Source organism: Electrophorus electricus, chromosome 16 (genome assembly GCF_041902795.1).
Source record: "Electrophorus electricus isolate QZ-2024a chromosome 16, ASM4190279v1, whole genome shotgun sequence".
Classification (NCBI taxonomy): domain Eukaryota; kingdom Metazoa; phylum Chordata; class Actinopteri; order Gymnotiformes; family Gymnotidae; genus Electrophorus; species Electrophorus electricus.
In genome coordinates this window covers 8,168,235-8,181,820 of record NC_137512.1, presented here as the reverse complement: position 1 = coordinate 8,181,820, position 13,586 = coordinate 8,168,235, and the positions used below count along the sequence as shown (strand labels likewise).

The 13,586-nt window shown below is 44.5% G+C and overlaps 2 protein-coding genes across 4 annotated transcripts in view; both read right to left on the bottom strand.

Annotated features, from left to right (window-relative positions):
- Window positions 1-87: 87 nt before the first annotated feature.
- Window positions 88-2,673, bottom strand: gpr151 (G protein-coupled receptor 151). Its single transcript, XM_027016982.3, has one exon. The coding sequence runs from the start codon at window positions 1,999-2,001 to the stop codon at window positions 709-711; it is 1,293 nt and encodes a 430-aa protein (XP_026872783.2). The 5' UTR covers window positions 2,002-2,673; the 3' UTR covers window positions 88-708.
- A 295-nt stretch (window positions 2,674-2,968) lies between these two features.
- LOC113582095 (serine/threonine-protein phosphatase 2A 55 kDa regulatory subunit B beta isoform-like) overlaps window positions 2,969-13,586 on the bottom strand; it is a 47,203-nt gene continuing 36,585 nt past the window's right edge. For 2 of the 3 annotated variants that reach the window (XM_027017694.3, XM_027017711.3), the window contains exons 2-9: window positions 12,836-12,933; window positions 12,146-12,311; window positions 11,562-11,674; window positions 8,427-8,604; window positions 7,804-7,968; window positions 5,713-5,882; window positions 4,978-5,069; window positions 2,970-4,852 (exon numbers count right to left, since the gene is read on the bottom strand). In XM_027017694.3, the coding sequence (XP_026873495.1) occupies window positions 4,573-4,852; window positions 4,978-5,069; window positions 5,713-5,882; window positions 7,804-7,968; window positions 8,427-8,604; window positions 11,562-11,674; window positions 12,146-12,311; window positions 12,836-12,933 (1,262 nt within the window). In that variant the 3' untranslated portion in view covers window positions 2,970-4,572. Of the gene's footprint in view, window positions 4,853-4,977; window positions 5,070-5,712; window positions 5,883-7,803; window positions 7,969-8,426; window positions 8,605-11,561; window positions 11,675-12,145; window positions 12,312-12,835; window positions 12,934-13,586 lie in introns of all 3 variants that reach the window. The other variant, XM_081698601.1, reaches the window with a different exon arrangement.

Below are 13,586 nucleotides of genomic sequence, written 5' to 3'. Positions count from 1 at the left end.
CAATTAAGAATTGTTTTATACTAAAAAAAAATTTTTATTCCCACCTTACTGTTGCGCATAAGGAAACAGCCCATAGCTTAGGGAACATAATGAAACCTAATGAAGTTTATTTAGAACAAATGCATTTACAAAACATTGTCTTATATTTTACATCTGTAGTTCCATTTGTGTAAACAGACTCTTATAAACCTCTATGATGGAATGGTGCAATGTACAGGGAATTAAAATGTTATTTGACCTTCTAAATCAACATTCCTATCCATTCCTATTTTACAGCTTTAAATATCAGACAAGTTACATAAAACATTTTCTGTAATTTTTGCTCACAACGTCTACATAATGTATGTGTATATAAGGAGCACTACTACAAATATAAGTACAAAATATAACAGTTGAAACATTTCTCTATAGGAGCATTCCCATCCAATATCCAATGAGGTTACTGATATTATCAAACGATAAGTAACGTTCAATAAGTACATCCCACAAACTTTGGGAGAATTTATTTTTCTCTTGGAATTACACCCTGTGTTCAGTTCAAATGAGGTCGCATTGTTGTAACTGCTGATCTTTGTTTCATTTTCCCTTCGACAAAATGAAAGGTGTGTGTTTGTGCCTGTGTGTGTGTGTTTGGTGGGGTGGGAGTGTCTTGTTTCTGCTCTTCCTGGGACTGCCTGGCATGGTGGATGGTAGGCACGGAGTGGACATTCACTGTTTCCCCTGTTTGGGATCCTGGTGCTCCCACGGTACGGGATCATTCTCCTGCGAGTGAGAGCCACTCTCGCGCTCCTGCCAGAACTGCTCTACGTCTGGCAGCACTGCTCCGTCCTTGTTGCCAGGACTGTCTTCGGCTGCGCCCCTACCCTGTTCCTGCTGCTTCTTCAGCCCGGTCTCCTCTTCCCAATCTGACTGGCAAGGCGGAAGGTGGGCGGACGTTTCAGGCCGGGGTGTGGGCGACCTCATGGCGGTGGGTGTGTGTGGCCCGGGCTTTGGCTGCTTGGCCGGGTGCTTACGCAGAGTGAGCCGGCGCCACAGGCCTTTGTAGCCCTCGCGGAACTCCTCGGACAGCGCCAAAACAATGAGCGGGTTCACCAGTGAGATGGTGAACATTAGTAGCTGGGCTGAGAGGACAAGGGCCATGGGTGGGAAGGGGCTGTCACTGTCGATGGCATGCCACATCCACGCCCACGCCACCCACTGTGGCAGCCACATGGTGCCCATGGCAACGGTCAGGCTGAAGAGCATGAGCGTGAGCTTGCGCGAGCGCATCTGCATGCGCAGGTTCTGCGTCTTGCTGCAGCGGCGCTGGCCACGGTTGTATGCCCTCCAGAAGTAGAGCAGTGCGAAGCTGAGTGGAACGCAAAAGGTCACCAGCGGGTAAACCTTCACATACACAGACATGAAGTTGTGGGCGTCCAGGGGCACCAGCTGCACACAGAGCAGTCTATCACCTTCCTTCTGGAGAGTGGCGAAGAGCCAGTGGGGAATCGGAACAACACAAGCCAGGAGCCAAATGAAGAGCAGCACCACCAAGATGGTCTTGAGGTGGATGCTGACCTGCTTGGTGGGGTTGCTGATGTACCTGAAACAGGCTTTGGCCATGACGGCCACTGTGAAGCTCTTCGCAGCCATGCAGGAGTGCAGGAACCAGTCGCAGGTTTTACACACCAACAAGCCCAGAGTCCAGCTGGCACGGCTATAGGCTGTCGCTTTAAACGGGACCGCAAACGCCAAGACCAGACCGTCGGCCAGCATGAGGTTGAGAATCAGCGCGTTGATCAAAGAGAGCTTACCCTTGCGCGCGTTGGAAATGAGAACTCCTATGGCAGTAGAATTTCCAGTAAAGCCGAGGACACAGACGACACCCAGGATCACGGGGATCAACACTTTCAGGTCACCGTTTTCCAGGTGTTGATAAGCACCCCTGTCCAGAAATGAACGTCGGTCGACGGTGTTGTTCTCCGCGCTGATGTTCACACGCGGTAACTTATCCATTTCCATGAAGATGGGCTGGAAGTCTCGAGCAAAGGCGAAAACGGCGATTTCCAAGTAAAGGTTCTCACTGCACGGCACTGTTGCGAACTTCGGCGGACTTGTAGAATCGACCCCGCGGACGGACCGGTTCCTATCACGACCACAAATTTATCCACAGAGAAAACAGCGCGCAAGTTGCTCGAGATTATAAAGGCGCGTTTGATTGACAGGTGCCCTCCCCAGCTGGCAGTCTGCTGTCATTTGGAGTGGAGCGAAACATCCTCTCGAGGCCAATTATAATGATTTCAATTAACAATCGCTGCAAGAGACTGTACTTTACGAATGTATTCGTTCTGCATAATCGCTGGACGCTGTCTGTACTTTGCGTGGGGCTTGATTAGGCTATCGCCAACGCATGGGTTTCGTGAAGTCAACTTCTTAAACTCTTCAAGCAATGTGACAGATAAATGCCGTTATTAAAAACGTAAATCGATTTCGTCGCATTTGTAATCTTTTTTGGTATATTTAGCTACATTTTAAGCAATTTAATCAATACAGTTATTAAGAATAATAATCGGTTTAATGTTCAGTTATAACCAAATGATAGTCTTCATGCCGTTTTCTTAGTATTGCACGAACGGGAAATTTCAAATAAAATACTTTTCAAATGTACTGTTACTGTCTTTAAATGTACTTTTACTGCCTGCTTTATACGTTTAATAATACTTAATACATCGTTAATAATAAACGTTGATGAAACGTTTGCGCTTTCTTTTTCCTCAATCGCCACACGAGGGAGCGCTTTATCCAATTTTGTTCACTTGCTCCCATTTTGTTGAAAAAGTGTAGCCAACCTGCTAGCGACGACTTGTATGCGATGTCCAGGTCACATAGAATGGGAACGTAGGATATCCAGGTATCTCACTGGCGTCATGCGCGGATATATAAAAGTACAGTAGATTTAAAAAAAAATTTCAACGGGCAAAAAACAAAATATGTAAACTTGCGCATCTTATCATTTTTTTTATTTCAACAAATTCCAATAAGCATAAAGACTGCATGTCAGTTAATTGCATTCAAATACATTCTGAGCTATAAAACTTTGTTTCATTAAGAATTGTACAACTGAAATTGCTTAAGACATTACTTGTTTAAGGACTTGTACCTAAAATTCCCTGATATCATATAACCTTCATATCTAGTTAGGCTACATCATGATACCGGCCTTCTCAACCCTTCCACATCATGGAACGCTCTAAGCAGGGTAGTGCATTAGCTGTCTGTAAAAAATGCACAATAATGGAAAGTGAACTGTTTCAGCGAGAGGCAAAAGTATCTTACATTGCAGTTTTGTTTGCACCCTGCTGAGCAGACATTTTATTAGTAAATGACAGTGATTTATTACAAGGAGTGAAATTACAGGTCTCACCCAACACTGCATCAAAGGAGTCAAATCCAGGGACGTATGCGTCATAAATCATGAGCAAAATGGAGCAAATGCCATGACCATTTGGCAAAATTTAAAGGTACTTAAATTCTGTGCACTTGAATACATATCAGTTTCCTTCTTTTTTATTACACAAAGCTATTCAGTCCACATTTCTTTGAAAACAGTCACACTCCACAAACCAATATGTCACGCCACCCAAAAACAGCACCAACCCTCCCCAAGCCCCACCCTGCCCGTCTCATGCCCACATACCAAAAGAAGGCACCACAGCTTTTAACTGTAACATGAAAATAAAAAGACGAGAAAACAGCGACACAAAAGGAAACGTCAGTGACATTTGACCAAGGGGATTTGCTTATACCTCCATGTTCTCCGATAACAAATCGGTCAAGTAGCAAAGAATTGTGGTCTTGTCCGCATCGTGTGTCAGACTATGACCCTTGGCATCGTAGTTTACACAGCCACACTCCTACGCTATCAAATATGTCATGGTTCCACATTTTGTTGGCAGCACTGTAGTAGCTGAAGGGTGATGGTGAAGGACATTGTGGCCTCTCTGTCCGATCCATCAAGGCTCATGTTAAAGGCACCCTTCTGTTTCACGTGCCATTGAAGAAGGAGGTGACAGGAAGCCGAACAAATATGGCTGCTTTTCTGCTGCCCACAGCTCTACTGACATCTTCCTCCAATCCAGGTCTGCAAAACCTGCCCAAGACCGCTGTGTCGGCGCACTTAGTTTGGCATAGTTCCATGTCAGGCATTTCCTTCAAGTGGAGAACTAAATAAATAGGATAAACAAAAGAGTCATTGAAGGGCAAAATGTGGAGGCAATGAAGGTTAGAGAGGAGAATGGGTTCTGCAGAAGAGTACTGCACCCCTAATTGCCATACACCTGGCAGCATCCATGTGCAGAATACAGGCCCTTAAGTCCTCAGTCTGGGCATGCCCCAGCATCCCACTCTGCCTCACATTCCCCGCCTCTTTCTCTCCACACAGACGCATATCTACGCTGCCTGCATTCAGCTGCAGCAAGGCTGCCAGTGTGTGTGTGTGTGTGTGTGTGTGTGTGTGTGTGTGTGCGTGCGCGTGCGCGTGCGTGTACATGTATGCGTGTGTGCGCTTGTGTAAGCGAGGGCATCTGAGCTGTGCTAGTTGACCTTATCCTGGAAGATGTACAGGTTGTTGGTGGCGGCCACAGCAATTATGTTTTCCGAAGGGTGCCAGGTGGTGTGGAGGATTTTCTTGCTGAAGTCCAGGCTGTCAACGCTGATCTCGTCCTTGCGGCGCTTGCCACCCACACACACCTTACGGGGCTTCAGGACAGCCCGTGGCTTGCTGTTCTCCCGCGATGCCTCCAGAGTCACGTCACGCTTTGTATTGCGGTCAAACATTCGAAAGAAGTTGTTGTAGGAGCCAGTCATGATTACACTAGAAGCCAAAACATAATAAAAGTCTATAAGACAACAAAACCCATAAATAAGGATAATTACATGATTGGTTAAACTTTTTCAGTTACATTCACAAATTAATTTTATTTGTGTTTGTTTTCTGACCTGTCCGATCCATTCCAAACACACTCAAACTTGTCAAAGATGCAGTCATTCTCATAGAGTGAACACAGCTTACTTCTCAGGTAGTCATGTACCTGAAAGAACAGACATAGCCATGAAGAGAGACAGCATTTGGAAAAGCCTTCACTGTAACTGTAGCGGTATGTCCCAGTCCAAGTCTTGGGGGAACCTCGTCTCTGTCTAAACGCTTCTGATGAACGGGATAAGAACCCAGTGGGGGAAGCAAGTGTGACAGAGCAGGGAACTCATTCCACCCAGAACTCTGATGAAGAATTACTACATTAGAGTATTTGTTGCATAAGATGAAAGCCTGGCAGGTGGAGGTGTAAAAGAGTGTTATATATAATGATGTAATACCCAACTGACAGGTGAAAGAAAAGAGGGTACTGCAAGAGAACAAAGTCAAGACCATTCAGACATGGATAGAGGGTTATAAGTCAATATAGACTGATACATCGTGCGCGCGCGCACGTGTGTGTGTGTGTGTGTGTGTGTGTGTGTGTAAAGTTGTAAATGCACACAATCCTGAGGCTTCGTTCTCATTGTGATATTCTAAACTCAGCAAAAGACATTCATTCTCAAAGGTAACTATTCTTCTGTTAAATGGTCTAATCAATTAATGTCTTGTGTTCTATGAAAGCAGTTTCAAAAGATTCTCACGTTGTTTTATGATTGGGGATGCTAAATGAAAGGAGGAATCCATTAGGAATGCTGTACCTGGTAGGTCTCCAAAGGTTTACTCTCCATGTTCAGGTCCCACACCTTCACTGTCAGGTAGTCCCGCGTCATCAGGTAACGTCCACTGTGGCTAAACTTCACATCTGAGATGGAGGAGATGATTTCTGAGAAGAAGGATCGGTTGCTTGGGTCCTCTGGCTCTTCAAAGACTGCATGAGGAAGAGTGGAGAGAGAAGGCATGAGAGCAAGGTGAGAAAGATGCAGTAGCTCCACAGTAAAATCTCTGTAGGTTTGAATTCTGTGCTCTTTGGAGGAGTAGGTGGTACCTGCTCAGTCCCCAATTTGAAGAATCACATTTACTACCCACAGACAAGAGCAACACACTCATTTAAGATCCGAGATACCCCGCAAGCTGGCAAGACACAATTATGTCAACTGCTGTCGATTTCCCCCTTCCTGCTTTGTTGACTCAGTTGTAGATTGCTGTGTGCTGTCTCAGCAGGATGTCTCCATAGCTGATAAAACACAGGGGCAGAGGGAGCAGGAACACAGATCGATGCCAGGGATGCAGGATAGTCTGTCCCAGGCAGGAGTGAACCTTACCAGGCGTCCCTCACCCCGGGGTAATGAGGCCTCCAGAGACTCCACAGAGCCACACTTTAGGAGACGAGCACTACAGGGGCGGGACAGAGACGTTGCCTGCTCCGCCTTCCTGCACGGTTAGATTTTTTCAGTGTTGAGAGTGGAAGGGGTAGAAAGAACACACACGTGCACACACACACGTACACACACACACACGTACACACAAATCTGCACACAAACTAAAACACAACCTCCCAGCCCACATACACAAACACACACACATACAAGGGTACCTGATGATGTCTGGGACAACTGTATTGAACAGTTTGCTCCCTGGGTGAGGCAGTGTCTGCCCACTGTGTGCTGACATACCAGGTGAAAAATAACAGTTTTGTGTAAAAAGCCCTGGCAAGGCAATGCTGCAGAAACAGGAGGACACCTCTCTCAGCCTTCCCCCAAGGGCATTCCTCTCTGGGGTTAATATTCACCAACAGAATGCAAATGGCCCATTCAACAGGACATGCGTCCATGGAACAACGAGCACATCAATAACTCTTCAAGAAAGGACTGAACTCTTCCCGCACTCAGATCTCTTCAGATGCAGCTAGGCGTCTTACAACATTGATTTTTGTTTTTCATTCCGCTGCTGAAATGTCAATGTATTCAATGGTATTCCGAAACCGTGCACATCTGGCTGCAATCTTGAACCGGTCCCACAGAAGATCTAAAGGTGGACTAAAGGAAATTTATTAGTGTCTAGTTATCCTATATCCTATATATAAAATCCTATATGGATTTTTCATTCCCCTCCGAAACACTACCAAATTAAATTAGCAGGATAAGATGCAGCAGACACAGTTATGTTAAATATTAGCATAAGCATCATTCCCTCCATGCTCTTGCCCAAGGTGGGAGGCAGGATAATCCCTGTCATGGCTGATATGATCTTTGGTCTCTTGGGGAAAGGCTCAAGAGGGAAGAGCTGGGTTGCACTATGCATTTCTAATGTTTGACTTCAATAGACTACTGGGGCTCTCTTCAGATAAATCTAGGCTGCCTTAAACTGCACCACTGTCAGTCAGTTCTGACTGAATTCCAGTGATAATTATAAAGAGTAATCATTAGATTAATTAGCTGTAAATGTTCAATTATAAAATAAAAAAACAACTTTTTAAAAAAATAAACAATCTAGTCATTTAGCCATTGTAAGTGACCCTTTATTGTACTATAATTAGGTAGGAGCATTTCCGATTTCTTCAGATGTTTTTGCCATTATTACCTTTCTGATCTACAAGAGAAATGAAATGGTGAAGACAGACAATTCAACACTTATATAGATATGACAGATACCTATACGAGGTTCTAGCTGTCTATATAGGGTGAAAACCTTTGATCATCTTCAGGTCATAGATGGCCCCATCCTCACCTCAATAGAGGTTTTCCATGAAACAATACTGTTTGTGGATTGACTTGGAACTCCTTTTTATCTCCTGTGTATTGATGAATTTAGAAAGGCTTTGTGAGCCCGAGGATTCCCTGAGCACTCACACTTGGAGTGGTTGTCGCAGAGTGCAGACGCCCTCATGTCACACAGTCGGATGGAGCCCTTGCTACTGCTGTACACAAACGTGTTGCACTGGTGGGGGTGGAACTCCGCTGCTGTGATCACCTCCGTCAGCTCCTCCATGTTGGCTGGCTTAATGTCCACAATGTCTAAAATTGCTGTTAAGGAATACTTTAGAATATTTTATGAAAAATAATGATATGAGTAAAGAACTTTAAGTACAAAGGAACTGTGGAGTAATGAGAGGAGATGGATGAGTCTGGTTGGAAGAGAACTGATGGAGGTGCAGTCCTTTTGATTGACTGTAAAGGACTTGATTTTAACTGTGCTATATAAATAAAATGTACTTACTTAGATAAACAGAATAAATCAACATCATTCAAACTAATAAAAATGGGTTTCTACCTATCATACGCTGTTAAGATTAAGATTAACTAAGATTAACATTTCTTTCTAAAAATTTCTAAATAGGGAACTGACCATATTTACCTTTACCTTCCTTGCCTGTTTAGTTTTGTTGTGCCCATGTGAGAGCAATCCATGACCAATCTAAATACAGGCCACTGGCCTGACCTAGGTTCCAACAACCCTCCACAGGGCAGGATACTGAAGCTTCTATTTGTGATCTCCAGATGCCACAGGTTGATTCGCAAGTCATCTGTGGACATGTATGTCTCACAATCACTGTTGACAGAGATGGAGTTGATGTGGTAGGTGTGGCCATTGGAGAAAACTCTTCTGGGCGTTGCTTCCACCATCAGATCCATGGGCCGCAGCACCGGCACCTGGGCCAATAGAGAATAACAACAGGCAACTAGATATACCTCTCAGAAGCTCCTCTTTATATTTGACCCTCGCCAACTGGTCATGCCCTCCTGCTTTTCATTTAGGTAATTTGGCTGTGCCACAGAGCTGGCTCTTTGGTCTGGTGGTCAGAGCTCACGTTCACCTCCTGTCAGGGTTTGAGTCCTGGGTAGGGTGGCTGCCTTTAGCCTTTGTCACACATGGTGTCAGAAGAGGCGTGGCAGTGAGGCCATTGGGAGTGTGCCCCAGGTTGATGAACCCACCCCTGCTGTGAGGGAATCGTGTAGCTCAGTGTAAGGACCCCTGATGAGGGGCATGGGTGTGGCCCTGATGGAAAGGGCAGTTGTGTGTGGAGGGATACATTGACAGTGTCATGCACAGGGGACACTCCCTGGAGGTGAAGGCATTGTGATGGAGACTGTCAGTCTCTGAAGGGGAGGATGATGTGACAGAGACTGTCACTTTGGAAGGGGTTAAATGGGTGCTCTGGCTGTTATGCCAGGTAGCTGGCTCTTTGGTCTGGTGGTCAGAGCTCATGTTTACCTCCTGTCAGACCTGGGTTTGAGTCGTGGGTAGGGTGGCTGCCTTCATGCCTTTGTCACAACACGTATACTGGAAGACATTTCCCAAAGAAATCCAGTGAATTTAGTTGTACAGTGCTAGGCATTTTCATCAGATCTTTCCAGTTGACGTCACCATTTCTTTTTATAGATGAAAAACATTTTCAGAGATGCATATTTAGCAGTTCAGTGCCCCAAATTGTAGCCTAAAAGACCAGAGTAATGGCTTTTTGAATGAGAGCTTGACATCTGTGACTGCGGCCATGTGCTGGGACTGCCCCGCCCATTGCGCTGCTTCTATTCTGTGCAGCACTAAAGCCCCACATGTGGTACCTAATTGCACCACACGGGTGCTGAATAAGCTTCGGCTCAAAATGTCATACATTTTCAAGCAGCAGGCGATCTGTCCTGGAGTGATTTCCTCTCTATCCCAGACGCTCTAAAGTGTTGTGACAGTCCTTGGGGTCCGCCCACCAAGCCAACCCATTACTACTTATTGACTTTAAAGCTTGATTCATGGAAGCATTTTAAGGTCTTAATGTGAATTGGGTTGTCTGATTAAGATGCCACTTCACCTTAATCCTTTCATTCACAAATAGCACCATTCTTACTTATTATTGCCACCAGGTGAAGTGCTGGCTGGTTGTTGCCATGTATGCTGATATATACATTTCCTGCTGTTTGCCAGTGGCAGGTTGTGAGATTGGGGAACCAAAAACAGCTGCTATGCAGGGTGGCAGGCCTGTGAGATGCTCCTGGCTGCATCTCAGTTCTATGCAAGCATGATAACTTCCTGAAATTATATTGAATGGATCAGAGAGGATGATCCCCACCCCTCCCCAGATCCAACCCTCTCCCCTCCTCTCATAGCACACATAATTCAAACCATGGGCAGTGGGCAGAGGCAGCAGGAAAAAAAGTCACATTTTTTTGTATCTGCTCTGAGAAGGAAGGGAAAGAACAGAAATAATGTATTTTAAAGGTGAAGTAAATGTCCCATATTGCACCTTAGTAGTGATAGCGTAGACCGTTATAATTCACAATTATCAGACAATTGCTTGTGTTCTTTAGCTTTGTCATCCTATGTTTTCTTTCCCAGAACACTGGATGGTTACCAGTAGGATAAATAGTAAGTGATTTATTTTTTCATTTCTTAATGTCAGTTTTAAAAAACGACAAAACCACCAAAGGCATCAGGGCAAATCCGCATGTGGGACGACATGGGTAGTGGTAGCTCAGTGTTAAGGTATTTGACTTGTAATCAGAAGGTTGCCAGTTCAAGCCACACTGCTGCCAAGTTATTGTTGTGCCCCTGAGCAAGGCCCTTAACCCTCAATTGCTCAAAGTTGTACTCAGCCATGACTGTAAGTTGCTTTGGATAAAAGTGTTGGCTAAATGCCGTAAATGTGCAGGAACATAGTGATCATTGCCACAACACACAATGTGTGTGCTCCTGTTGCCCCAGTGAGTCTCCCAACACAATGTGTGTATTGAGTCTCCTTCATCCTCTGTGCCCACTGATCCCTTGTTCTGTCTCCTCTGCACATACATTTCATGCTCCAAATGGGATTGCCACCTTGGGCCAGACAGGTCCAGAGGGGTGGAGCGCTTTAATCCTCTAGGCCACTGTGCCAGAAAAAAAGAGATGCCGCAGCCATACCGAGCCAGGAGGCCCCACCCTGTTATACATCGATTCAATTTAGAGTGGATGTGTAAAGGGACAGTAGAGAGAAATGATCATGTGTTTTTCACTGCACACATTCATTGCTAGGCAGCTGGCTTTTGATTAGCAGAAAAACCCTGTCCATTGACGTGGTCCATTTATCAGAGCTGGCTGTGAGCACCACAATCATCCCTTTCACATGGGAAATGTAAATAACGACTGCTCCATGCAGCATTAACAAGATGGCGTGCCAACAAGCTTTGGTAAAACCACTGGGAACTGGCTTAGTTTCACGGTGAAAACATGAAAACCAGCAGTCTGCCATTCTGAAGCCACAGTCAGCAGAATCCAGTTTTCAAAGGGAAAGAACATCTATTTTACTCAAAGGGGCAGCTCTTACAGTACCAAACTAGGCAAACTAGCTCAACCAGACCTCCTTCTTCAAAGTGATGCAACTGCAGATCTTTTCATACAGTGCATTTGTGGAGGGCCTGTCTTTTTTTTTGTGTGGACCCAGGCCTTAAAGAGTGCTAGACCCTAATTCTCACATGACCTGTCTAAGCTGGCCACAATCCTACAAGTAATCCATATCTTCAAACCTTGCAACATGAAAATCCTCTCATCTGCTTCAGTGTACTTTGCACAGCTAATGTTTACAACATGCCTGTGTATTCATTTGTATTCAGTATAGTGCTGTTTTAAGTGGCATGCTCACCCGCAGTGAGGTTATGGTTGCGGGGTCTCGGATCCTCCCGTCCTCATCCTTCAAATTGTAGCCTTCTGGTCTTTTATCTCTCTCACTAATCTTCCACAGCTTCACAGTTTTGTCTGCAGACACAGGGGCGCCCCCCCACACACACACACACATCAGTGTTAATACACCACTCTGTGATAGATATATATATATATATAGAGAGAGAGAGAGAGAGAGAGAGAGAGAGAGAGAGAAAATGCAAAGAAAGAGGCATAGATTGTACATGCAATCTGGCACAATGCTGGCACCTGTCCAGCTCAGTGGAGAATATAAGGTGAAGTCATACAATCTGAAAGAGGACGCACACACCCTCTGTGATAAATTACTTGCTTGACAGATAATATATTCACTCTTTGTCTTATAAAAATGACCTCAGTGCATACTGTCTAGTCCATGGAAGATTTTCATGGGATTTATGTCCTAGTTACTATCCTGCACAGAAACACATCCTGAGTTGGTAGTCATAAATAGGAACATGAACCATAGCCTCATGGTGGTTCCTCTACAAAGATGGCTGCTATTCCAACTGATGCCGGCACACATACCATTGGTGGAGAGCAGGAAGTAAGCAGCGTTCTGCTGGGGAAGCCACCGGATCTTGTTGATCTTCTCCTCAATCTCCAAGCTCTTCAAGTAGTCAAACTCTGGCTCATGGCTCTGAAACGTGCTGTAAACATTGTACTCCCCTCTCCTCTGAGGCTGGTTCTTACTCTACATTAGAAGGGAAAACAGAGAAATTGCTATCTAACTATTCTTAACTGTCCAGACTTGGTGTCTGCAATAGCATTTGGTTCTGAGTACAGTAACCCTGCTGAGTGTTGCTGACTGTATATAGGCTGTAAATTAGTCTAATGTTAATTAGTTATATACTGAATTAAACACAAGATAAAATTCTGCACTGCCTGGTAGTTTCTTTTGTCATAGGTGGTAGCAGTCAAGATGTATATGAAGATAAGGGTGGTCTCAAGCCAACCAGAATCAATAACAGGAAATCAGCAAAATAGTTATTAAGTATAGCATGGACTCTCCCCTCATATGTGAGTACATGTGTATGTAAACATGTGGTATGTCTTGTCCTTCTATGACTAGGCGCAAATTATCCACATTAAATGTCATGTTACTAAACTTTTTGCACTGAGAATTCAGATTTTGGGTTCTGATTGCATTCAGTTATACATAAAATGTTCTTTTTGTGTATTGCTTACAGTTCTTTGGGATCATTTCCTTATGTTTACCTCTTGCTCCCTCTGGAAAACCACCACTCGTCCTCCCTTGTCTCCAGTTGCCAAGAGCTCCCCTGTTGAGTTGAACTCAACTGTGGAGATGATGTCGGCTAGACAGGGCCCATGTGAGAGAGAGAGAGAGAGAGAGAGAGAGAGAGAGAGAGAGAGAGAGAGAGAGAGAGAGAGAGAGAGAGAGAGAGAGAGTTAGAATTAAAAACCACCACCCCCCACCGCTTAGTGAGTGTCAAATTCAATTTTGACTTAAAATCTCCTAGTATTTCTTAGTCAAATTAGATTACACTGTACCTAGTGTTGCTGAAGGGATAATATTCCAAAGCAATAAGAGAGTTATGACAAAGTCCTTTCAATATGTTTAAAAATAATGCATAAAAATGTAAAGTGTGTTTCATTTCAGGCATCACTGGGATATTAGTGGATTATCCAGGACCTTGTGTGCGCTCAAATTTCAAAAAAGCTAATTAATATGGTACACATCAAAGCAGCATGAAAAGATGCCCTGTAAATTGATGTTGGTGATAATACTATCCTAATGACCCAATTCTGCAGAAAATGGGTTAGAGGAGGAAAATCCACAGGAAGATCAGACAGAGAGTATGGAATACAGTTCCCCCAAATGATCTCCTAAATCTTCAACCACATTTCCCCCCCCCTTTTTTTTACCATATTTTGTGTGCTAGCAAATCCAGAGCTGCTGTTTCAGCATCTCCACATGGGCTTTCCTCTCCCCAAACCCCTAGAGACA

Excerpts from the sequence above, each read along its gene's own strand:
- gpr151 (XM_027016982.3), bottom strand. The coding sequence starts at position 2,001 with ATGGAAATGGATAAGTTACCGCGTGTGAACATCAGCGCGGAGAACAAC.